The sequence below is a fragment of the Phascolarctos cinereus genome, unplaced genomic scaffold (assembly GCF_003287225.1).
Source record: "Phascolarctos cinereus isolate Bilbo 61053 unplaced genomic scaffold, phaCin_HiC Scaffold_9;HRSCAF=440, whole genome shotgun sequence".
Classification (NCBI taxonomy): Eukaryota; Metazoa; Chordata; class Mammalia; order Diprotodontia; family Phascolarctidae; genus Phascolarctos; species Phascolarctos cinereus.
The window spans coordinates 76,509,628-76,536,293 of record NW_027556402.1 but is presented as its reverse complement, the minus strand read 5'-3'; the positions used below and the strand labels follow the sequence as shown (position 1 = coordinate 76,536,293).

The 26,666-nt window shown below is 35.8% G+C and overlaps 1 protein-coding gene across 6 annotated transcripts in view; it reads left to right on the top strand.

Annotated features, from left to right (window-relative positions):
• The window catches only part of WDR17 (WD repeat domain 17), a 95,929-nt gene that overhangs the window by 21,371 nt on the left and 47,892 nt on the right, over window positions 1-26,666 (top strand). For all 6 annotated transcript variants that reach the window (XR_013483996.1, XR_013483995.1, XM_020997883.2 and 3 more), the window contains exons 5-10: window positions 516-638; window positions 3,977-4,155; window positions 11,101-11,269; window positions 15,922-16,013; window positions 18,703-18,785; window positions 21,301-21,387. Coding sequence is in view for 4 of the 6 variants with exons in the window: in XM_020997883.2 (XP_020853542.2) it covers window positions 516-638; window positions 3,977-4,155; window positions 11,101-11,269; window positions 15,922-16,013; window positions 18,703-18,785; window positions 21,301-21,387 (733 nt within the window). In the remaining 2 variants the exon portion in view is untranslated. The remainder of the gene's footprint in view (window positions 1-515; window positions 639-3,976; window positions 4,156-11,100; window positions 11,270-15,921; window positions 16,014-18,702; window positions 18,786-21,300; window positions 21,388-26,666) is intronic.

Here is a 26,666-nt window from a genome sequence, read left to right as displayed (position 1 = left end):
GAAGGCCTGCTGAGAAACCTGGAGCCCCCAGGGCAAAACTAGAGATTGAAAGGGTCTCACACCTCCAAGGGAATGGTCTCTAGGGGATGGTAGTTAGGACAGTGAAGACAGCTGGCAAGGCTGTGGAGCAGATGGCCAGGAAGTAGGGAATGAATTTATAAACACATCACACACACACACAAACACACACACGCACGTGTATATGTGTGTGTACATGTGTACATGTACATATATATGTGTGTATATATATGTATATATGTATGTACAAATTATACATGTATGACAAATTACACATATATGTGTGTAATTTGTCATACATGTGTAATTTGTTATATATGTAAAATGAGCTATGGTAATGTGAATATATTATTGTACTACATTGTAAGAGTCATGTCCGCAAAATACACTAAAACCCCTCTGTTGTAGCTTCAAAATTATGTAATTATATTTTATATGTGGGTAATGCAATTTCAAAACTGGGCTTTACTGAAGGGAATTTTTGTGTTCCTTATTAGATTCCCAAGTTGGGGTACTAAGAGTTTGGAATGTTTCAAGGTCAACACCTCTTGAGAATTTTAAATTGAAGAACACAGGATTTCATGTTTTACATGTACTTAATTCTCCCCCAAAGGAAAAATGTGAGTAAAAATACATTATTTAATATGAAAGTTTCTTGTTGATACCAAATATAATAGTTGTTAATAAGTTATCACAGGCTTATGAAATATCTTAGGTTGGACTGAGTGACAAATAAAAAGCCTTGGGATTCAGACATATTGGAGCAATGACTACAAAGCTTGATTCAGATTTTGGTCCTGGCTCCACCATTTACCCCTCCCCCTCATGTAAATTTGGGCAAATTACTTATTCTCTCTGGGCTTAATTACCTTAATCTCATATCCCCAGCACTTGATAAATGCTTATTGATTGATCTTCAAAATGAAGGGGTTAAGAGAGCAGTTTGATGATCTTTCTATGGTCCTCAATTCAACATTAGACAATTCTAAGGTACCTGAGAAAAGACAAAGCAGAATTAAAGTAGTAAGGAAGACTTTTTTATAGTGTTTTTATATGGCTCAGAAGAAGAAAGAAGCTGGAAAGTAGGTGATGTTATCCTTATAACATATAATGAATGGGTATAAAGACATTCTCTTTTCCATCTTCATGTTTTTTCACAGACTGTCCCCCATTCCTGAAATACACTCCTTCTTCACTTCTGCCTTTTAGAATGCCTAATTTCCCTCATAACTCAGATCAGATACCACGTTCTTCTAAGGACTTTCTTAATCCTTCTCCACTGTGCAAAGAAAAGGCATTAAGCTTAAGGATGACTGGGAAAGGCTTCTGGAAGAAGCTGGGGCTTTAATTGAGATTTGAAGGAAGTCAGGAATGCCAGGAGGTAGAATTGAGGAGGAAGAGTGTTCCATTCCTGGGATACAGCCAGTGAAAACACTTAGAGACAGGAGATGGAATTTCACGTGTGAGAAACAGCCAAGAGGCCAGAGTCACTGGATAGAAGAGTATATGGAGTGGAGTAAGGTGTAAGAAGACTGGAAAGCTAGGAAGGGACCAGGTTATGAAGAACTTTAAAATCCAAACAAGCTTTCATATTTGATCCTGGCTGTATGAGGGAATCACTGGAGTTGACTGAATATGATAAAGTGATAGAGTCAGATCAGCTTGACGGCTGAGTGGAAGATAGAGGAAAGTAGAGAGACTTGAAACAAGGAGGCAAACCACTATGCTATTGTAATCATCCAGGCATGAGGTGATGAAGGCCTGCACCAGGCCTTCTGACATTATTGGAGGAGAAAAGAGGACATTTACCAGTTTGAGATGTCTATTAGGCAGTTGGTAATGTGAGACTGGAGGTCAGGATAGAGATGAAATCTAGACAAGTAGATCTGAGGGTCATCTGCATTGAAATGATAATTGAAATGATGAGAGCTGATGAGATCACTTATTGTAATAGTATGAGAGAAGAGAGAAGAGGGCATGCAGGACAGGGTGAATAACCCTTGTCATGTGCATTGCACAGCTATAATTTTAGAATATGGGTTGAACTGGATAGCCGCTGACATCACTTAAATTTCTGAAATTCTTTGATTCTGTGCTTGTAGTATCAACTTCAATGGGCTGTTATTAGAGTCAAAGGAGAGAATATATATATAATGTGCTTTTAGAAACCATAAAGTATTGTGCTAAGTGCTAAGCATACAAAGGCAAAAATGAAAGGCCTTCCTAATCCAATTCTGGCATTCTAGCCATCATGTGGCAGCCAGAACTTGAATCTGGATTTCTTAACTCCTATAAGCTCTAGTACTTTTGCTACAAAGCCTCAAAAGAATGAATGTCGTTAGGGCCTAAAATAAATTATCTGGTAAATTAACATCTCCTTGTGTGCAACCTGATGATCATATGTACACCATATTCTCTCTGAGGTGAAAAGTTACAGAGGCCTTCTTGAAATAGGTGGATTATTCCATGAAAAGCTGTTCTACTCCCCCCATTCACATTCTAGTCACATCCCAATATCAGCCATATTGCAAATATGTATTTGAAGCTTAGGACCCATTTTAAAACCTTAGATCTGCGTGCATCATGGCACCTTTCTGACTGTTAAAAAAAAACCAAAAGAAAGGTATTAAATATTTTCAGGATATTATATACATAGATTTAAAAATATTATACATAAAATATATTGGATATATAAAACATAATAGAGAAAGAGAGAAAATTAGGAGGGAAAAATTTATTGTTCAGAAGTTTTAACATTTGTTCAGAAAACTATATCTCTGTAGAGGTGACAAGATGATGATAAGTTAACTTTGCAAAGGATAGTAGGATTTAGAGATGGAAGAACCTTTAAAGACCAGTGAGGAAGCAAGCTGATTCCAGTTCTTAAAATGTGCTTTTCTTTATGGAAACACTCTTAAACAAAGGGGTTAGTTGAAGAAATGACATCCAGGTCATGAATATGATGAAGATGCATTTTAAACAGTATAGAGGGTAACTGTTAGTACAGTAGGGAAGGCAATTCACTTGAACCACAGGAGCTTTTCACTGATGATTTCATGCCTGAGGGTCAACAGATTCTGCAAGAAGGTAGTACTACCTATGCTACAAGGGTGAGGTTTAGGAGTCTGAAATTAACATTGGAGGTCAAATAGCATGGGGCATTGCAAAATGCATTAGACTGGGAGTCAAGAGACTTGAGTTCATTTCACAGTTCTGCCCATAGCTGGCATTAGACCTGATCAATTCATGTCTCTTCCTTTTTTTTTTTTTACAATCAACAAAAAGCCTGGGCCTCATTTACTTCATCTGTAAAGGGGTGAACCAGACTATGTACATGATACCTTCCACCTCTTAAATTCTATGATTTTAAAATATCTGAAGCCCTCTTTATAACAGGTATTAGGGAAGGTTATAATATTGTAGCATTATTCAGAGAAAAGTTTTATATTAAACATTATATACATGATTTTTTTAGGTGTTTTTTTTTAAGTCAGGCCCCTGGAATAGGATGAACTATGCTTCTCCAGTGAAATTTTAATTAAATGTTTCTTTCTCTGTAACTATATGTACTTCTTTTTTGTATATATATATATATATATATATATATATATATATATACACAATATATATGTGTGTATAAGCAGGGGACTAGAGTTTTGTCTGTGTATAATATACACGTTTTCCTCATATAGCATCTCTATTCCTTTATTTGTACAGCAAATTTAGTCAGAATATCTTGGTTTCATTAGCAAGATTCAGATTATAAAGGAAAATAAACAATTGAATATATTTATTTTAAATGATGTATTGAGACTTAGTTCTAGTATATGAGAAGTCTAGTTATTAGTCTTAGCACAGTGTCTGGTACATAGCAGATGCTTAATAAATGTTTATTGACTGCTGGACCAATACTTTCATGTAATTTACACTTTTTTTTGTTTAAATTAAACACTTTCAGCACATTCTCCAACCAAAAATCATTATACATCCTCAACTAGTGAAGCTGTTCCTCCTCCAACTCTGACACAGAATCAAGCTTTTTCTCTTCCTCCGGGCCATGCAGTCTGCTGTTTCATGGATGGTGGAGTTGGGCTTTATGATATGGGAGCCAAGAAATGGGATTTTCTTAGAGATTTGGTATGTCTACTATCATATTCCAAAATACATGACTTTCTAGCCTTTTATATTATGCAATCTTATACAGTGGATAGAAGGCAAGACTTGGAGTCAGGAAAACCTAGGTTCAAGTCTAGGCTCTCATAGTATGACCATGGACCAATCACTTAATTTCTCAGTGCCCCAGGCAACTAAGACTGTAAGAGAAGAGTTGCCAATCAATATTGGTAAAGGGAATTTCTGTAGTAGGGGTTCTATTCTACTAATGAAATCAGAGGCCTGGACCAAAATCCCCACCATCAATAGTAACAAAGGTGATGGTGCTGAATTTAATTTAATTTAATTTAATTGTTAAAAATCACAGGTAAGCTTCCCCCCACCCCTTGCTTTATACTGCTGCTTCTCCCCTTGTGCCAAGCAGAAGGGTCTTTGGACAGGGAGTATGAGAGAGGAAATAACATTAAGTGGCTATAACAGAGAGGAACTGGTTCAAGCAGGACTCTTGAACCCAAAGTACAGTTCCTGCCTTGGACTATCCACCAAATCACTGTGATTAGCAAGGTGTGGCCAGCTAAGTTTGCACAAGATAGACAGGATGGAAAACATCTCCTCCCATCAATCCTTTCCATAGTTGTCTTGAGTTCTTAGGCAGTTTCCTGTGCTGGGAGTCCTGGATCAGAGTTCTTCCAGTTTCCACCATTTTAAAAAAGGAGGGGATACTCTTTTACGTGCTTTTCCAGGAAGAGCAAACACGTGCAAGTTGCACAAACTTCCTAGGTTTAGTTTAGTCCTATGATGTACAGTAGTTGACCTATAGCTTCTCAGTAGATATTGTTTTGTAATGCATTGTTTTCTTATTATTCTGCATATCTCTTTACCTTTCAATTCTATGGTTAGTAAACACTGCATTATGCAGGTCAGTAAATTCAAGCACATCTCTCTGCAGTCAGTTAGCACCATTATTATGACAAGGTCACATGACTAGTCAACAAGGAAGTGAAGTTTCCCCACTGAGTGAAGACTCAAAGCTAGGAATTAACTAGGAAGACCCACACCCTACTCAGTAGGCAGATTGCACTGGGAGTGGGGTGTGCATTGAGAGAGAGACAGAGATAGAGAACAGTGGATCTGAGAGAGAGGCCTTTGATTTACTTAGAACCACTGAAAGCAGGGCTATTATTCAGTGTTCCTTTAAGCACAGTAACCATTGATAGCTATCACTGAAAAGCCACATACTGCTAGCCCCTGTTCTCCCTCTCTCTACAGGGTGCCTCACTGTCAAGGTGTGTGTGGGTTATAAACCATGAAGCTTCTCTTATTCCTCCAGCCTAAAGTCCCTGTTTCTGTACCTTTTAAAGGGAAAAGACAAACATGAAGTGAGGGGACATGTTTCCTTTCAAAGTTAGAAGCAGTCCTTTGACCATGACTTGCTACAGCTTGCTCTCAAATGACTAAAAAGCTTCAGGAACAGTAGAGATATATAGAGATAGAAATAGCTATATAACATATGCATATATTAAACTATACCAGAATATTAACGTGCTTTGTATGTGTACAAAATATATGTTTTCATATGTATTGGCCATGTGTATTGTTGCCATATGTATATTGCATATGTATTGGTGTGAAAATGATCTAATTTCTCTGTAACTCAGCAGCAAAGCTCAGAGTAAACCAAACACTCAGACTTTTACTGGGGAGGCAGCAGTGTGGAAATAATTGAATCAAATTATTTGAGTTCTAGCTTTGGATATGTCATTGACTAGATTTACTCAACCACTCTTGGCTGAAGTTAACTTATCTGAAAATGAATTGGACTACATCATTTCTATGGTCTCTTGTAAGAGTAAAAATTCTATGATTCTAATCATCACTATGGAGGATGCTCTTAATAGACTGAATCTTGCAAAGAATATTATATCCTACATTTTCCCTTCCTATTTCAAAGCCTGCTTTGCTTGTATTAGGCTCTTCAAGTCCTTATGAAACATCTTGTTGTATACACCTCATCCTCAAAGAACCATTTGTAATAAGGGAGTTTAAGAGTTGATGAAAAAGGTACATTTTAAAGATGTTGATTGATTGATACTGCCTAAGTGGAGCATTTTAGTTATAAGATGAATGCCCTAGAAGTCTGTTTATCATATAGCTAGCTTTTCTTTTTATAAAAATAACTTTTATATCATTTTTTTACATTGCCTAAATTTCTTGCAGTATTCCTCTCCTCTCCTCTCCCAGAGAGTTATCTCATAGAACAAAGAATATTTTTTAAAGAAAAAGCTAATTGTGAAGATAGTTTATAAATTTTCTTCATTATTTCATTTTCAAAGAATTCCAATTAATAAGCATTACATATGCATATACTATGTCCAAAACAACATGTTAAACACTGGGGATGAAATGAGGAAAAACAATACATGCTGCAATTTAAGGAGCTTATGTTTAGTGGGAGGGAGTCAAATGTATACAAACAACTACGATAGAAATTAGAAAGTTATTGAACACATAGGAGAGGCCAAATAGAGTGACAAGAGAAATTTAACAAAAGTAGGGACCATTTCTAGCTATGTGGATTAGTGAAGGTGACATGGAGGAGTTAACAACTGTTTGGGAACTTAAAAAGAAGGGTTTCAACTGGTGGGAACAGGTGGAAAGTCTATTTCAGTCTTACAGAAGAAGTCTGAAAGAGACAGTAGAATGTTTAGCAGAGTACAAAATGTGCCTAGATGAGTACTATAAATAAAGCTTAAGAGAAGGCTAGAGGCAGATAATAAGAATCTTGAATTAACTGTCAAAAAAAATGTATGTTTTATTTGGTAAGCAATAGGGAGCTACAAAATGTTTTTTGAGCAAGGGAGAAACATTCAAACCTGTTCATTAGGAAATCTACTTTAGCAATAGGATTGAAGGATGGATTGAAAAGGTGGGAGTCTGGAAACAGACCAGTTAGTACAACCCAATCAAGAGTTAATGAGAGCTGCACTAGAAATGGTCTAGAAAATGAATACTTAAGGAACACACTGAAGAAACAAGGTGTTCTAAGGAAGAGACTGGGCCAGGCCAGTCAAATCACAACCACTACCTCAATCTCCACCTCCTGTCAGACATGGTAAAAACAGCACAAGGACCCTAGGAGTGGCAATGCCCCCAAGACCATCAACTCTGCTTCCAGCCTAGCCCCCAGAAGCTGTAATCTAAGGGAGCAACCCTTGGGGATGAGTGCTTGCCATTCTGCCACCACCACCAATACCAATTGCAATAGGTGGTTAAGCCCAAAAGCTCAAACAGTACTAGTGCTCCCTAGACCACTAGCCTTGCCTCCAGCTTGGTCCCTACAACCATAGCTCAGTGGAGTAACCCTTGTGGATGCTCAGCCCAGCTTACCACCTCTGAATGTGCTACAAGCCTTGCCCCTTCAGCAGCAACTGCTCCTAAAGACCAGGAGAGCAAAGTTCTTACCAAAGCCCTTCATACAGCCAAAAGGTAAGACATCAGAAAGGAGAGATAGTTGATCAAGAAAAATGACATTATGAAAATGCTTAATGGGAATGTATACATAGAGCCTATATCAGATTGAATGCCTTTTTGGGGAGGGAGGGAGGGAGGGAGGGAGGGGGAGAAAATTTAACACTCAAAGCTTATGGAAGTGATTGTTGATAACTAAAAATAAATTAATTAGCTAAAATTTTAAAAGAGATAAATAACATTAAAGAAGTTGTACTACTGTCTGCTTTGCCATTGTACCCTAAGAAATATTGGCCTTTCCATCTAACTCACAGATGAAACCTACTCTATGTGTTGTTTCCTTCTTTGGAAGATGATCTCCTTCAGAGCAGGAACTGTCTGCTTTTCTATTTGAATCCTAATACTTAGCACAACAGAAAGCACTTAAATGCACTTTCATTCATAACAAAGTGTATAACTGGCAGAAAAATAATGAAATTATGGCTTATATTGAAGAATTATGAATAAATTTATATTTGAATATAACTAAACCTCTCATTAGCGGAGTGTAGACCTTCCCTTTAAGGAAACTCCATCTACCAGTATAGATTAGCCACTCTTCTGTAACATAAAGTCTAAGACAGTTGCATGGGGCACTTAGTGAGTTGCATGAGGCACTGAGGCACGAGGTCACATATCCAGTATTGTGTCAGAGGTAAGACTTGGGCCTAGGTTTTTCTGGATTCCTAATCCCAATTCTCTATGCCCTACTTTATGCAGTTTCTCTTTGCTGGCTGGCTGGCTGGCTGGATATAACATTATATTTTGTCATTCACCTGTTCCTATTCCAGGAAAAGATACTTTCTTGGTATTAGTTTCCAACTCAGTCCTCCCCTTCTCAAGATGGCGAAGTTCACTTGCCTATTCTTTAAGGAAATTTTATGACTTTATACCTTCCCTTTCACATTACTTCTGATCAGAGTCCCCATTTTTTTCATATTTTTGGGATATACTTTTCATCTTCCAGGTAAATATTTGCTTTTCCACCATATAGCAGCTCCTGTCTCCTGTCTAATAGTCAGATCAGCCATAAACTGAAACGTGGTCCAGTGTATCTGGTGTTCAAATGAAGTGCCCTATGAGCTGCCTTTCCTGATTCCTTCAGGTGCTAGTGCCCCTTTTCCTCAAATTACTTTGTATTCTTTTTTTTAAAATATATTTTCTATGTATCTGTATGCATACATGTGGTTTCCCTCAGTTAGTAAGTGCCTTGAGAAGAAGTACTTCATTTTGTACATGAAGCCCCAGAACCTAGCACAATACCAGGAATGTACTGTTTGTTGATTGGTTGATTGAAACCATAAACATCTATGATAAAAAAAATTAATATGAAAACTACAATTGCTTTGATGAAAAAGAACACTTGAAGATAGATGTGAAACAAAGAAATATCACAGAATTATAAATCATTATATAGAAGGGACCTCAGTCTAAGCACTCCATTTTACAGGTGCGGAAACTAAGGTACAGACAAGTTTTGGTGATTCAACAAAGGTCAAAAAGCCCAGGAATAGAATCCAGTCCAGTGTTCTTGCTACTATGCTATACTTTCAGGAAGAAAACAAACAAACAAACAAAAAACAAACAAACAAAAAAATCCACGGGCTTCTGAAATCTGTTTTATGGATCTACTCCAATTTTCAAATGGAATTTAGTTTTATTGACCTTCATATTTTACATAAATTTAAATCTTAATTACTTTAAGGGTTTGAATTTTACCAAATTATACTGATACAAATCATTAGTAGTGGTTTTCTCAATAGACTTCTTGGAGCAAATCTTTATTTGACCTTTCCTCACTCTCTCTTGCTGTTCTACCACCTTTTCCCCTTTGAGGTCTTCCTCCTCATTAAAAATAGTAATTCAGCCGGTTTCATAGAATGTAACTCCAGAGACATATTCTTCTGTAGAAGGAAAATAATTGTTAGTAGGTTTACAAATGAATACAAACCAGGAATATGATAAGTCTTAGCTCAACAGAAGGGCAGAGCACTAGGTCATTCTATTCTTATCTTCCTCCTTCCCTCTGTAAAGAATTTCCCAGTTAACAGAGATTCATGTCACCCTCGTGTCTTTAAGAAAAGCCCTGGAAGTCTGAAATGAGAAAATGAGCATCTAGAAAAAGGTAGTCTCAGAGATTCTTTCTGGTTATTATCTATATGCCAGCCTGGAAAGAGTCATGTTATCTTCTTCTAATCCTTGTATATTAAACATCTCATTAAGTTGATGTACACCATTAAAGATTTGTATGGTGTATCTCTCTCCAAGGATGGCATCAGAGACAAAGTACAAAAGTAACATAAAAACTAGATCACATTTAAGTATTTCCTAGAAGAAACATTGGAACTTCATATTGATAGAGACCTCATATAGTTCTTATATGAAATTATTGAAGCGCTATTACCACTGCTACAACATAAGTCAAACAATTATCCTATATTTGTGTGATGTCCATATATACTTTTATAACATTACTTGCTTTATTAAAATTAAGGATACATAAGAATCCAATAAAAAAAAGAGTTACAGTAGTACAGATATTCTCTAGCAGATTTCAATCTTGATAATTCTTTTTGGTAGGAACAGTAATAATAGCTACCATTTATTTAGTGCTCTAAGTTTTAAGGCTCTAAAGTATTTTATCTAATTTGATCTTCACAACAACTCTGTGAGGAAGATGCTATTGTTATTCCCATTTTACAGAGAAGGAAGTTGAAGCTGAGAAAGGTCAAGTCACTTGCCCAGGATTACACAGCTAGTAAGTGCCTTAAACAGGATTTGAACCCAGAGCTTCCTGATTCTAGGAAAAGCATTCTCTCTACTGCACCACTTATTTGCTTAGGAATAAGAGGAATTAACTGAATGCAGATGTGGTTGTTGCTATTTGATTTAAAGAGTAAAAATGGAATTACAGTAGCCAAAATAGCATGAAAATATATACTTTTTATCTCTAGCAATAAAGATGGTAGATAAATGATCATACCTTTATTATTGAACAATCTCAAGCTCTTTTAGCATCTATAGAAAGTATATTTTTCCTTTAAGACATTTTGTTTCGTTTATGTTTTTGCTCTTTAATCTATTGAAAGGTTACTGTATTGAAAGGAATTCAATAATAAATATCTACACCAATTGGAAAATGGTATTATTGCAAGTATGTATAGTTGGAAATTTAACCAACATTTGTATGGTTTTGAGGGACTTCTGTTCAATGAAATCTAGAATTGTGCAATATGTGAAATTATGTGCATTAGTTCAGTGGTAAGCTATTAATTCTTCCAATATCATATTTTTTTTTGTTTATGTACTTATTTGATCATAATCTTGCTAGAAGACTCCAGTAAGGATGTTTGCTTACTCTCATGATCAAAGTTGGCTTGGAAATTATGTAAGATAGTAACATTTTTTATGAATGTTCTTGCCTTACATATTGCATGTTTTATTTTTTTGTTTGCCTTGTAGGGGCACGTGGAAACTATCTTTGACTGCAAATTTAAACCTGATAATCCTAATCTTTTAGCAACAGCTTCATTTGATGGAACTGTAAAAGTCTGGGATGTAAATACACTGACAGCAGTCTACACCTCTCCTGGGAATGAAGGGGTTATTTATTCTGTTTCTTGGGCTCCAGGTAAGGATTGTTTTATTGGAATTTTAATAAACTATGTAGATTTTGTTCCAACTATTTTGCTATTTGAATTATTTTCTTTCTATTAAAGTCACTTGGGCTTGTCGGAAACTATTCTCAAAAAAATACTGTTAGCCCAATACTCATCTAGTTATTTTAATAGCATGTAAACAGAGGATCCATTTCTGAGTCTCTGACAAATCATATGTCCAAAAAGAAGAGTCACCATTGATCAGGAGGAGCTTTTGTGTGGCTCTCTTATGTGACCTTATGTGGTTCCTCAGTTTTATAAATGTGTTCCTGAAAAGGCATGTGAAAATCAATTATGTAAATAAACTAATTCAAAATATAGGATGGAGCCTTTTAAAGAATACAATGATCAATGTTTCAATAAAGTATTTTTTTGTAAAAACAAAAATTTTAAATCTGGATTGTCATGTATTAAGTTCTGCTGTAAATTTACATTATGTATAGAGAGAATGTGTAGTAATGGAGAGAGCACTGGACTTGGAGTCTAGAAGACCTGAGTTCAAATCCTTCCTCACACACTTACTATCTGTGTGACCCTGAGCAAGTTATTTAACATCTCTGTGCCTTAGTTTCCTTACCTTTAAAGTGAGGGAGTTGGGCTTAATCTCCTTGAAGTCCTATTTAGCTCTAAATCTATGTTCCTTTGATCTTTTATTCTATACTTAAGGAAAGGAGAATTGTTAGGGTATCTAAATAATTCTATTTGTTATTGTTTGTTATGTAGATTCACTTTCTTTGGCAGAAGATAGTGAGATTTATAAAGTAATCAATAAGTATTTATTAAATCCCAACTCAGCCCAGAGATGCAAAGAATGGCAAACACAGACCTTGCCTTCCAGAGTGGTCATGGATCAGGCATCAGATGCCCATATAATTTCCCCTTCCCATTTAAAAGTGGGAATATCATTGAGGGAAGGGGGGGAAAAGGAAGATTGAGAAAATATGGTGGCCTTTCCTTATGTAATATGGTCTACAATGGAAGAGAATACAGCATTCAATAATAATAATAATAAAAATAAAAATAATACTTTGTGCTTTCAGAACACTCTGCTGACAATAACCCTGTGAAGTAGGTAGTGGAAGAATTTTTATTCTCATTTTCCAGATGAAAAAATTCAAACTCACAGAGAGGTGAAGAGCCCCTAAGAAGGATGCTAAGCTCTTTTGACCTCTAAAATTCCTTTGTTTCATATGGAACAATCCGAAGAAACCTGTCCTCATTTTGACACCCTTAGTTCAGAGACAGAAATTGCTTCCTCCTATGCCTCTTTCATCCCAAAACATGTTGAATCACCTTCCAAATAAAAATAGAAACATCATGGTCATAGTACAAAATGACTTTCTACTGATTCTTAAATTCCAAGTAGAGAATTCTTCGATTCTTAGAAAAAGTTCATGCTTGTGACCACTCTGTTACTCTATCCTAACTTAGAGTATCAAAGAGATTAGTATAGCCTACGTTAGGATCCCACACAAATTCCTGAGGTGTTCTATATTTTTGGCACAGATTTATGTTTAAAATGCTAAAAAGCATTGGAATGAAAAGTCTTTCCTTAAAAAGATCAAAAGCATTTCTCTATAGCCAATAATTTTTTTTTTTGGTACACACATGTAAAGGCATTACTGTACAATAGGAAATGATCAATATAATGAATACACACAACATAGATAAACTTGCATGATCTGATACAGGGTAAAATAAGCAGAGACAGGAAGTCAATATATACCATGAATATAAGAATATAAATAAGTGGAATGGACAATAACCGCAAAACAACGAAAAATGAATTCTTCAAAATTAAAAGAAACAAGCATGGTCCCCCAAAATTAGTAGGTGAAGATACTTCCCTCTGTCTCTTTGTAGAGGTTGGGGATCAATTAGTATGCAACTTTGCATAGAATATTAGGTTTTCTTCAGTAATGACTGGCTTTGCTATTTTTCTTTAAAATAATTATTTTATATATGGTATGATTCTCTTATGGGTTGAGGTAGGGTACAGGAGATCATTTGAGGGCTGTACAAACAAAAGATATTGATAAATATTTATAAAATAAATGTTAGATAATTGATAAACACTGGACACATAAGCTATCGTGTTACGAGGAGAAAATTCCAGGGTACGTCTTCATGAACCCCAAACTTCTATTTAGAAAGGGTAGGAATCTGAACTCCTTGGATGGAATGATCCTGGGAGCTATCTTTCTAAAAGAAGAAAAAGGATTCCCGAGGCAGGACCCACTTTGACAGTTACCTTATGTAAATAAAATTTTTAACAAACACTGGGAGCTTTTCCATTAAGACCAGGGATGAAGCAAATAATAGTAGTAGTGTTTGTGCTATTATCTAATAATATGCTAGAAATACTGGCTATAGCAATAATATAAGAAAAAAATAAGAGAATAAGCAGGGGAGGTGATGAGTTACTTTCAGAACTACATAGAAGCAACAAAAAAAATTGAGAAAATAGCTTCATTAAAGGAGAATATAAAATAAAACCACCCAAATCATCAGCATTTCTGTATATAAACAAAAGAAACTTGGAGGAAGAGAAATTCAGTTCTAAATAACAACTGTGTGTGTGTGTGTGTGTGTGTATAAATAAATATAAGCTTTTTTTTTCCTTCAGAAAGAAAGGAAGACCAAATTACTTGCAAAGAGTTCAGTGCTCGTAGCTAGGCTACACCCAAATAGTAAAATAAAAATATTACCCAAATTATTCTATAGATTTAGTATTAAACCAGATAAATTGCTAAGGAGATACTTTATAAAATTGAACAAAATAATAACAAAATTGATATGGAATAAAAGATGGAGGGATAGAGGAGTAGAATATGTTTGATAACTGAGTCTTAGGAGCAAATACAGCTGCTTAATTTTTGATTATGTAAAAAATCACAAAGCCCTGGGGAGAAGCTCTCAATGTGAAAAATACTGGGAGAACTAGAGGTCAGTTTGGCAGAAAGTAAGTTTAAATCAGCATCTTACACATATGCATAATAATAACTTTCAATGGATAAATGATATAAATATTTAAAATCACACCATAAAAATTAGAGGATGAAGGAAAGATATCTTTTGCAGAGATAAGTCAAAGATTCATTACCAGAATGAGATAGAAAAAAATTTTAAAAGATAAAATTAGGCAATATCAATTACAGAAAATTTTAAAAAGACTTTTGTGCATATAAAATCAGTACAGCACAGACTAGAAGACACAGACTGGGAAAACATGGTTTCACTAAATATAGATAAAATCTCTTCATGCACTGTACTAAGTCCTTGAGATACAAAAAAATAAAAAGGCATTGGCCCTGCCAACAAGTACCCTGCAGTCTAATGTTGGACCCAGCATGTAAATAATTAGGTACATACAAAATACGGACAGAGTAGAAGGTCATCTGAACAGGGGTGTCGTTAGCTACTGCAGGGACCAGGAAAAGTTGGCAGAAGGTGGGCTTTTTGTTGAACCTTGAAGGAAGCCAGGGAAACTAAGAGGGAGAGGTGAAGAGGAAGAGTATCTAGAGAGAATTAACATAAATCTACACGATCCAAACAAACTAATGAATCAGCAAACATTTATTAAGTGCTTACTATGTGCCAGGCACCACAGGGAAAACAAAGAGAAAAGTACAATAGTCCTTGCCCTCAAAGGGAAACAATCTGTAGGTATTCAATATTTTCCCAATAGACAAATGGTCAAGAGAGATAACGTTTTCAAAAGAAATGAAAACTATCAACAAACATTTGAAAAAATGTTCAAAATCCTTAAGCCTGGTGATTGCAAGTTAAAACAGCTCTGAATGATCACCTCACACAATCAAATTAGCAAAAGAGATAAAAGAGAGGAAAATGTAGCATTGAAGGAATTGTGAAAAGAGAGAACCACTCATTTGCTGCTGGTGGAGCTATGAATTAATTGAACCATTCTAAAAAACCATTTGGCATTTGCAAGAAAAGTTACTAACTTGTTCATACCCTTTGACCCAGAGATCTCATTTCTAAATATGTGCCTAGGAGAGTAATGACAGCAATTAAAGACTCAAATATTAAAAGCAGTATTATTTCTGAGAAAATAAGAAATCTCAAAATATGCCCAATGACTGGAGGATGGCTGAATAAATTGTGATGTTTGCACATAATATAATATCACTGCACTATAAGGAATAATTAATTCAGAGAAAAATAGGAAGATTTGAATGAAATGATGCAGAGAGCAGAAAGCAGAAGCAATAACATACATAATGACTACAACAATCTAAATAATAATGCTAAAAGGAGATTCAATTCAGGTCAGTTACAATGAACAGTGTTGGTACCATATTAGGAAAGTTGAAGGACACATCAACCCATGTTATCAGTCAGTAAACTACAAAAGTGGAAAGTGATTACATTATCATAATTATACTTCTAGGCAGTTTTACTTAACTCTGTTAGGGAAATGTACTTTGTTAAAACAAAATATACTTTAATTTAGTTTTAACACAAAATACTTCAATAAAAAGAAAAAAGCCAAGGTCTTAGTGCTTCAGTGACTAAAGAAAATGCCTGCTGTCTTGCTAGAAGCAGAAACAAGCACCATGTTTATAAGGCTCTGAAACATATACATGTGATATTATTTCCTAAGGTGATTTAAATTGTATTGCTGGAGCAACTTCTCGAAATGGTGGTTTTATTTGGGATGTTGAAAGAGGCAAAATGATAACACGATTCAATGAGGTAAGATTTATTTGTTGTTATTTAATTTTTTTTAAATTGGTGGTGACTACAAAAAAATTAAAAGAAAAATGTGTCTTTACTCATCTTGCATATGCTATATATTTGGGTAGATAAGAAACAGAGAAGATATATTTCCTCTAAACTATCCAAGCATTATAGAAAATTAGATAATAGTATTAGTTTACAGAAATGAATTCTGAAAATTTCAGGTTTCTCTTAAGTCTTTAAGTCTCCTAAAACTTCATATGGTACTTAGCATCCACTCACAAAAATAGCCATATAAGACAAGGTATAGTGGAAGGAACCTTTATCTGGGAGTCAGGAGACAGTCCTGGGTGTATCATTAACTCACTGGGTGACCATGAACAATCATTCAGTATCCTCACTCCTTAGTTTCCTTATTTGCAAAATGGAAGAGTTGCATACAATTAGTTGTGTGATCCTAGGCAAGTCATTTATTCTGTCTGGATCTCTCACTTTCTTTTTTTAAAAAATATAATGAAGAAATTGGATTTGATGATTTCTTCTAATGACCCTTCTAGTCTGATAGTCTGTGATTCTGTGATTGGATAATCATTAATGAGCCTTCCACTTCTAAAACCTGATGAGTTTATGATACAGAAGAGGGAAGGGAACATGCATTCAATTAAGCAACAGGCACTTTAATTAATTATGTGCCAGACACTGTGTTAAATGCTTTACAAATATTATCTCATTTGATCTTCACAACCAGCATGTAAGGAAGATACTAAGTCATGAATATTTTCCTCTTCCTCTTTGTAAAGTCACAGATTCTATATTAGCTTTTGCTTGTAGTTAAATGACCATCCCATCGTCCATTTCAATATGTATTTTAATATTTTAAAGAGATATTTATAAGGGAATGATAACATGTATATACAAACAAAGCACACATCCCATGAAGAACTGGACATAGAGGAATAAATGTGATGAAAGAGGTTCTTTTTGTCCTACTTTTGTACTGTGATATGATGTAAATAATTTTATTTCTATAAAAATTAGCATTGAAGATGACATTGTGGGTTTATTCAGTAATTTGTATTGGGAGGGGCTTAAGCCAGTTTTGCACAGCACAAAGTAGAGAATTAAGAAGAGCCAGTGAATTGGAACTGTATTTATAGATCACTTAGATAACCCAGGCTGAAATGTTCACTATCATTTAATCGCGCAAATTTAATCTCAGCATATTATCATTGAAGTGCCTTCATTTGAAAGTTTTTAAATAAAATCAAATATAGAAATGACGGCTGAATACTATTTTTGAAATAAATAACTGCTAGATGTAATCCCAAATAGTGAGGAGGTTGAGGATGAGAAATCTCATGATCTCAGGAGTTCTGAGCTGCACTGGGCAATGCACAGTTTTGCATCAGTATGATAAGCTGCTGGGAGCTGGGGGCCAATGAGACTGCTTAAGGAAAGGCAAACCAGCTGAGACCGGAAATAGAGCTCTCATGATTTTTAGAACAGGATCAGGTTTGTAGGTAAGCTTTGCACTTCTGGCTTCCACGAAATCAGGAGACCCGGTCATAAAAAAGGAAAGAGAGAGAAGGAGAAAAAAAGGGAGGAAGGAAGGAAGGAAGGAATAATTACAGTAGATTGTGCTTAATAAATGCTTGTTGAATTGAACTGTTTTGTGAATAAAGATATCTTTTCAACTTTTCCACATGTGTCTTAACACTGATTAGGGATAGGGACTGGAACTTTGACTTCCTCAGTGTTGGGAACTTTCAGATGCTGAAATTCGCACTACCACTGCAGCTCATCCCCTTCTCTGCTGTTTATACTCTTAGAGCGTCTCTTGTGGCGCTAAGCACTTGGGCAGCTAGTATGTGTCAGAAGTAGGTCTTGAACTCTAGTCTTCCTAGCTCCAACGCCAGCTCTTTATCCATCATGCCACACTGCTGCCTCTGATGCTCATCACCATTTTCTTCTGTAGGTTTGGCATTTTTTTAATTGGATCATATGATTCCATTGGTGTTTAGGACTCCTTGCAAGGAAACTCCCTCTATCAAAGCATGTCAGCTTTTTTTATTTTGCAACTGATGTTCTTAGAGAGTTGTCTGGAAGACTTAAGAGGTGAAGTATTTTGCTCACAGTCACACATCCAGTATTATAAGAGGTGAGACTTAAGCCCAGGTCTTCTCAACTCTGAGACTGATTCTCTATACCATGCTGCCTCTCCAAACAAACCAATTAATCTAAACAAAATAAAGAATTATATTGTTCACTGTATCTTGGAAGGATATCTTCAGTTTTCCATTATTACTAAGAATGCCTTGACTCTATAGTTCAGCCACATTTGAATACTAACTAGCTGCTTACCAATTCCATCCTTCTGACTCTGTGTTTGTCCAGACTGCCCCTTCATTCCTCTTACACACATCCCTTCCCATCTCTGCCTGTTGAAACCTATCTTTTCCTTCAAGTGCCAGCTCAGGGATTACCTCTTCTATGATGCCTCTCCCAGTCTCTTCAGCTGAAAGTGACCTCTTCCTCTTTAAGTATTTTTTTCAGTACTTTTCAATTCCAGAAACAGTTAGAAGGAATGAAATAAGTGATTAATGTAGAGTTCTTAGTAGGAAAAAGTACCCCCAGAGGAGTAAATAAATAAGAGAAAAAAGGGGTGAATTATTTTTTATTGATAGGTATTTTGCATTTTTTGAAGCATGGAAAGAATGGAATATTCTGCATTGCCTGGAGTCATAAAGATTCCAAAAGAATAGCAACATGCAGTGCTGATGGATTCTGGTGAGTACTGTGTTTAAAAATGCCTCTCTTTATGATATAGAGATTTGATCATACTAATAGCACAATATTAGAGTAGGTAGTGAGAACAACAGACCAAGTATATTCTAGTCACTTAATCTTGAGCCTGTTTCTTCATATATAAAATGAGGGGGTTGAGTGAAATTACATCAAAGGTAAAATCTTTTGTAAAAGAGTCTCTGCTAGGAATCATCACTAAAAATGTAGTAGTAGTTTCTAATAATATATGGATACGTGTGTATATATCCGTATATCCATATATATGTATATGTGTGTGTATTTGGTGATGATGTAAAATTATGAGTTTCTTTCTACATATGCAAAGTGAATCTTATATGTAAATAATGGTGGATACTAGATTGGTAAGGGAACATTGGTGGGTCTATATTGAAAAACAAAAATAAAAACCAAATATAGAATTTATCTCAAATAAACTTTAGGATTCTTTAGAAGGTTTTCATGATACTTCTAAGAGATATATTATCTCCATTTCACACAAGAAGTAATAACACCAGAATTAATAGAATACAGTTTATAAAACTGCCCTCATTTACTTAGTCATCATTACCCTATGGCTGTGTTTTGTGTAAGGTCAACAATCCTATCTATGAAGGAGCAGATTAATGCAAATAAGTGTGGATGCTGCTTTCAATGGTAGCACCTGACTGCCTTGCCACTATCGCTGTTTGGGCCAGTACATTCTTTATGAACCCTGTCTAGTCTGCTTTATCAAAAAGAAGTTTCCAGCTCAAAACAAAACAAAAACTATAAGGGGGAAATTGCTTTAAGCCCTTGTCCACAAGCAAACATTATCTTTTGGCATCCTTAGCATTAGTACTAACAAGTTTAGCTGAGATGCTTTAAAACAGTTCAGCTTCTGTATATATTTGTAATCCTAGTTATATTTCTCCAACCAAATATGAAACTTTTTGATATATTTACCTCACAGGTTGTAAGGAACAAATATGAGATAATATTTGTAAGATGTTTTATAATCCTTAAAATGCCCTAAATGCCACCTATTACTGTTCTCTTTCTATTTGAGGAGGAGGAGGAGGAGGAAGAGGAGGAGAAGGCATAAAGGGGAACATAGCCATTGAACATTAGTTATAGAACAATATTCAGAGATTCTTACCAAGAAGTTCACAAACTTTTTAAAAAATTAACAAAATATTTTGAGATTTGTTCTGCCTAGCTCACAAGGGCTCTTAATTAACAGTGCCTACCGTAATCAGTTTGTCCTTCTCTAGGCAGCCTAGTAGCTCTTATCTCCCTGAGGCTTACCATATTGGAGCTAGACTCAGCTAAAAACTCCTCAGCCCAAGCAATATACTCATTTCCTCCTCTTTGGTTCTTTAACAAATAACGTATTTAGTAAGTAAAAGTGTGGTTCACGAACCGACATCAAAGAGGACTTGAGGACTTAGAGGGCCAAGCTAGGAGTCTGAATTGATGGTGATCTGGAAAACACTTCAGTGTCATAAAATATTCATTAAAATGAAATACTCTGAGTTTAAAGGACTTATAGTAATTGAACTGAGTTAAAAAAATTTTATGGGTTAGTTTTTCCCAAGAGTCTGGACTGACCAAAGGAAAGTACGAAAAGCATTGTAGATCAAGCAAACAACAAACCAAGAGAAATGGTCCCTAGGACTTGCCTTCTTTTTCTTTTTCTACAGAGTAGAATAGCTTTTGTGTTGGGGGGAAGGAAAGGTCTGTTTTGTTGTTAACAAAGCATGAAAGGTCTTTGATCGGGGTTGGAGGGAGCCAAAACTTTGTAGCTATGCCCATAGGTATGTTTTAATTGTAACCAATTGTTTTGTTTTATTAACAAATTAAGCAATTTTGTAGATACAGTTGTTATTCTGGGCAAAACTTACTCTGCTAAGTTTTAAAACAGCAAATGTCACATTTATATAAATGCTTATATTTAACACATATATAAAAGCCTATGAAAAGCTGTCATGGCATAATGGATACAATATTGGACTCAGTGTCAGAAAGATGTGGGTTGAAGTCCTGTCTCCAACATATGCTGATTGGGTGATTCTGGGTCCAGGCAACCCTTTAGAGAGAATGTAAGTGTAGCTTTCCATTGGTAGAGGAAGTTTTTTACTGGGAGTTCCTTATTCTAATGAATTCATGGTCCTGGCCCTAAATAAATAAATGCCAACATAAGACTATATTATATTTTCAAACTTCCTTAATTTAAATGATATCTATCCCCAAGGAGAAATGGTAGGAAGTGAACTTGCTAAAGTGACATATACTAACTTTAACTTGTCACAATTATTATTATACAATACAAATAAGCACATAGTTATTATTATTATCATTTATTATTTTAGAGCACCATTAAATGTTCCTGGTGCTTTGAAGACAAAGTATCTGCCCTGAGGAGCTTAGACTTTAATTATATAAATCTCACTTTGACCCCTGGATTAATATGTTCCAAATGTTACTTTTTTCCCTATTACAATATTGTCATTAATTTCAGTATCATTCGAACAATTGATGGTAAAGTTCTCCACAAATACAAACATCCGGCTGCAGTTTTTGGTTGTGATTGGAGCCAAAATAACAAGTAAGTGCAATATGCTTTTATGAACTGAGCAGTGACTTTTGAGATATTTTATGTGCCCCAGTCATCAAACTCAATGGCTATAACAGTTTTTAAAAATTAAAAAAACACCTCTAAAGGCAATAGTCATCATTCTTTAAATCAGATGTTGCCCTTAGAAGCAAGTGAGTGAGATCCTTGAAAAGAGGCAGTATATAATGACTTGTAGTGTTCTATAAGAGAGCTCCCTGAAGAAATCTATGAAGGGAAAAGGAGGTAGAATAGTCACCTTGCCAGCTAGTGGGATAATAGATGGCCTGAGTGTTTGCCCTGATACCCAGGCAGTGTTCTGAGACCTAGAGAAAGGCCTCCAGCATGTTGGCCCTCTGTGGAAGATGCTGAGGAAAATGTGGACAAGGAACACATAAAGTGGGTTTGTGATCTTCACTGGGGGAAGGAAGGCCCATGATGTTCAGACCACAGTCTTAGTGTCAGCTTCTCTGTGCCGAGACAGGAGAGCAGGGCTCTAGCTCTTCCTTTGCCACACACTCCCTGAGCCTCAGTGTCCTCATCTGCAGCATGGGGATAAGAAGTCCTGCCCCATCTATCTAATAAGGTAGTCTCTGTATGATAATAATAATGCATTTTAAAGAATTTTATAGTTGTCAAAGCTCTTTCAAATACATTACTTTATTCGATCTTCGCAGTAATATAGGAAGTAAATTCATAATAAAGCTAGGAGTAGATTGATTTCTACTGAATCCAGGTCCAGATTCCCCCCAGATGACTGTAAGATAATGTGTGTAAAAGTGCTTTGAAAATTATGATGCTTCCATATGATATAAATAATGAAAAAGCATTGTTATTATTTTAAAATCATGCTTTCTTGCTGATTAAGAAAGACAAAACAACTTTCAAGTCCTCTGCAAGTCAGTGTAGGGTTCACTTCAGTGACTGAAGCTCAGTTCAACAAAAGGTAGTAAAGCCCTTTTATTTCTGGTCCTATGAACATTATCCTGTCCCTTCCCACATTTATGCAGGAACCTGTGCATTGCACAAGTTTGTTTCTTCTACGTTTATGAACCACCCTATCACAAGTAGGGACTGTATTGCTGCTGCAATATATGCTGTAATCTGAGGGCCCTTAAAATGGAAGAACATAGGTGGAGGTTCTCTTTTCCTGCTGAAAGGGTATCCTTGTTTGAGAACTTGGCAAGAACCAACCAAAAATGACCAACACAGGGTCCAGTTGTGAGCAAATGGTAGTTACTTCTGAGGAAACTACAGGAGATACAGAACTATACTAGGAATACTCAGTTCAGATATAGTCGTTGAGCTCAGTGTACTTATGAACTATTCATACCACGTTTAGCATTTTTCTTCATATTTTCATAGGAAACATCTCATGGTTCTTCATAGGACTTATGGGAGATAGAAACACTGAAAATATGTTAAAACTGATAATTCACTTTACTGTGGAATGAATTCTGGGTCAAATCATGTGTGTCTTGGGCTTTACATATAGTAGGTACTTAATAAATGCTGATTAAATTGAACTAAATGTACATGGTGATTATATATTATTACTTTTTTTAGTATAATATGGAATAACCTATAACATATATGATAGTCATATTCCTGAGTATCAAGATAAAGCTAGTGTTAAACTATCTTATTATTAATACCTTATTGTTTTATATTTGGAGACTAAGTGTAATCACTTAATAGTGGTTAACTAACTGGTCAAAAGGCAGCTAAGTGGTGCAGTGGATAGACCACCAGCCCTGAAGTCAGGAGGACCTGAGTTCAAATCTGGCCTCAGACCAAATACTTGACACTTACTAGCTGTGTGACCCTAGACAAGTCACTTAACCCCAATTGCCTAAAAGCAAAAACAAAACAATAACTGAGTGGTCAAACTTCTTGTTTTGGAGTTGCTGAATCAGGCAGTGGCAGGGATGAACGTGTGATAGGCTTTAAGCCTATCTCCTTGGTTTTCTTCCAAATCGTTAAATGTTAATAACTTAAATACATCAGAAGGGCCTGGGAAAAAACCTTAGAGCCCCAGTATAATGCTGATGGTAGAGGCAGAGGAGAAAAAAGTCTTTGCCTCTGAGAAGAGTTCCTTTGCTTCTCCTTTCCTGGGCCTTGCCTCACCCAGGCTTCTTCCAGTTGACCTAGTTCCCAAGATTTCTCTCAAACCACATAAGTTTCTTATAGGGTTATGGGATCTTGCTCATCATGGCAGAGGTGCCCCTGGATGCAGTCTTCCCCATATGTTTTATACAATTTCACACTTGTCTGAGCTCTGCCCTAGCCTGGGCCCTTGGGAAGACTTCTTTGCTGTGGGTAACAAGTAAACAGCTGAGCAGAATAATCTGAGCCATGGCTCATGGGGAGAGAGAGATGGAGTGGAGGGACCTTTGGAGTTCAGGAAGCTACAGGACATCAAAGCAGGTGAATAACCTGCTAAGGCAGCCCAAGACCTGTTCCTTCTTGCCTCCTCCCCTCTGACTTCCTGAGTGGCTTACCACCCTGTTTAGGTCCTATACCTTTGTTCATTTATACCTGGAAAATCCTGCCCTTATTCCATTAGAGGCAAATAGATGATACAGTGGATAGAGTGTTGGATAAAGTAGGGAAGGGTTGAGTTAAATCTAGCCTCAGACATTTACTAGCTATGTGACCCTGGGCAAGTAACTTAAATCTGTCTGCCTCAGTTTCCTCATCTGTAAAATGGGGATAATAATATCCTACCTATACTTCCAGGGTTGCAAGTATAAAAATGAATTAATCTATAAATGCCAGCTAGCACTCTCTCTCTCTTTTCCTTTCTTACTCTCTCTCTCCTACCACACACACACATACTCATATACATACATACATATGTATGCATGTGTATATGTGTGTTTGTGTGTGTGTGTGTGTGTGTGTATGTATATGTATATTTTACATTTCTACCTGGTAAAAACCATGACAGGTCCTCAAGGCCTAGTCCAAATTCCCATTCTTCATAAAGATTTTTCTGACTCTACTTGTCAAATGTGAAACTTTTCTTATACTTCACATAGTATTCTACTCTCATCAGAGCGCTGTAATAAGTGGCATTTTGTTGTAGTGAGAGGCACAATGTTATAGTGGAAAGAATGTTGGTCTGTAGAGTCAAGAGTGATCTTAGTTTGAATCCTGCCTCCCACACTTACAGCTGTGTGACTATGGAGAAATCATGGAGCTCTCGGAGCCTCAGTATTCTCTAACATCTGAAGAACTTTCCTAAAAAGGTAGTGAGTCAAACGAGATAATATATAAAAAACTCTTTGCAAACCTTAAAGAACTATATAAAGTGTCAACTTTATTAACATGTTTGATTTTAGAATATAATTATTTGTGTATGACATTACTCTACTACAGTATGAATTCCATGAGAGAGAAGGATCTACTTTATTTAATCTTTGTATGCTCTTCAGCGTCCACACACTAGCCATAAATGATTGTTTGGATAGGATCGAGTTTCATTAAAATTAAAAGACAAAACAATGAAACTGCCTGAAGGGTTGCCATTTCATAAAGCAAGATAACAGCTACCTGTATGAAGCTTAATAAAGGGAAATTTTAAGGACAAAGAAGGAGCAGTGAATCTGCTCTAATCAAACCAGGCCAAGAAACTGCCAGAAACTGGTATCTCAGAGCAACTGAGTCCATATCTCTCTTAAAATATACTGATGTGAAAAAGGAATTGGGGTAATCTTTTAAGGCTTTTCTGAATTTTGGTGAATTTAGGGAAGGAGTTAGAATTACTAGTGCCTACTTGGCTTAGTTCTAAGTTGATGTATGATAATACTCATTTAGTTTATAAGTTCTTGATAAATTGACAAATAAATAAAATATTTGATACATAGTTTTGTTTGAACTGATACCACCAATCTCCTCTTTCACTTTGTTCTCTTTAAATCTTCAAATCATTCTCTCCAAATAATGCAGGAAAATCATAGCAAGAAGTAAGTATTTATATAGTACCACCTATATGCTATGTAGTATGCTAAGTGATTTTTACACATATTATCTCATTTGAGCCTCATAACATACCTGAGAGGTAGATTTTGTTATCCCTATTTTACAGTCTAGAAAACTGAGGAAAACAGAGGTTAAGTGACTTACCCAGGGTCATACAGGTAACAAGGGTCTAAGTCTGGATTTGAACTCAGGTCTTTTGGACTATAGGCCCAGTGCTCAATCCACTGTGCCACCAGCTGCCTCTCTGTAGCACATCCTACAAATTGGTCCATAATAAAAGAAAACTATTAAATCATGTATTTAGTTCTAAAAGCCTTTCTCAATGACAGCTGATCCAAAATGACGACATGGAACCAATTGTACAATGCCATTAATATTCATTATATATCTGCATTCAACAACCAACATTTATTGAGCACCTCCTGTGTAGAAACCATTGTGCTTGGTGCTGGGAGGGATTAAGAAGATGAAAAAAAAAACCAGTTCAGTCCTCATGACACTTGGACCTAGTAGAGGATAGAAGACATTACAAAAATGACTAGAATACCAAATAAGCATAAGGCACAAGAGAAATATTCATAAGTTACTTTGAGAATTACAGTGAATGAGAGACAGTTCGTGACTGTGGAAATGGGGAAGACATAATGGAGCAGAGTATCTTTAACGATATCTAGAAGGATTACTCCAACTCCAAAACATTGAGTTTAGGGTTGGGAAGGGAAAGGAGAGGGTATCCCAACCTTAGGAAAGGTGTGTTCAAAGACCAAGAAACAAGGAAAGGCTGTTTGTGCTCATGGAATGGTGAATAGTCTAGTTTTCATGGAGTGTAGGCTGTGTAAAGGAGAATGCAATGAGGTAAAACTATAAGGATTAGGCCAAATGGAGCGGGGCTTACAGGCTAATGAATTTGGACTTTATTTTATAAATAATGAGAGCCATTGAAAATTTTTGAAGAATGAAATGGCGTAATCATAAGATCTTAAAAAGTAATTGTTAGTGGAGTAAGTGAATGAAGTCTTAAAGGTAGTGTTACAAACATTATTAAGAAATTATTAAAGGTTGAACTCAAAGGTTTGATATCTCTACAGTCACTGTAGCACTTTTATATACATTGTCTGCCTTTCAATGATTTCTTATGTTCTTTTTTTTTGCATGTATGTATAAATATAGAAAATGCATATCCAGACATGCAAATGTGTGTGTGTGTGTATGTATATATATATATATGTATATATATTCAATCAGTCAATATATTCTAGGAACCATGTTAGTGCCTAGCACATTTCATT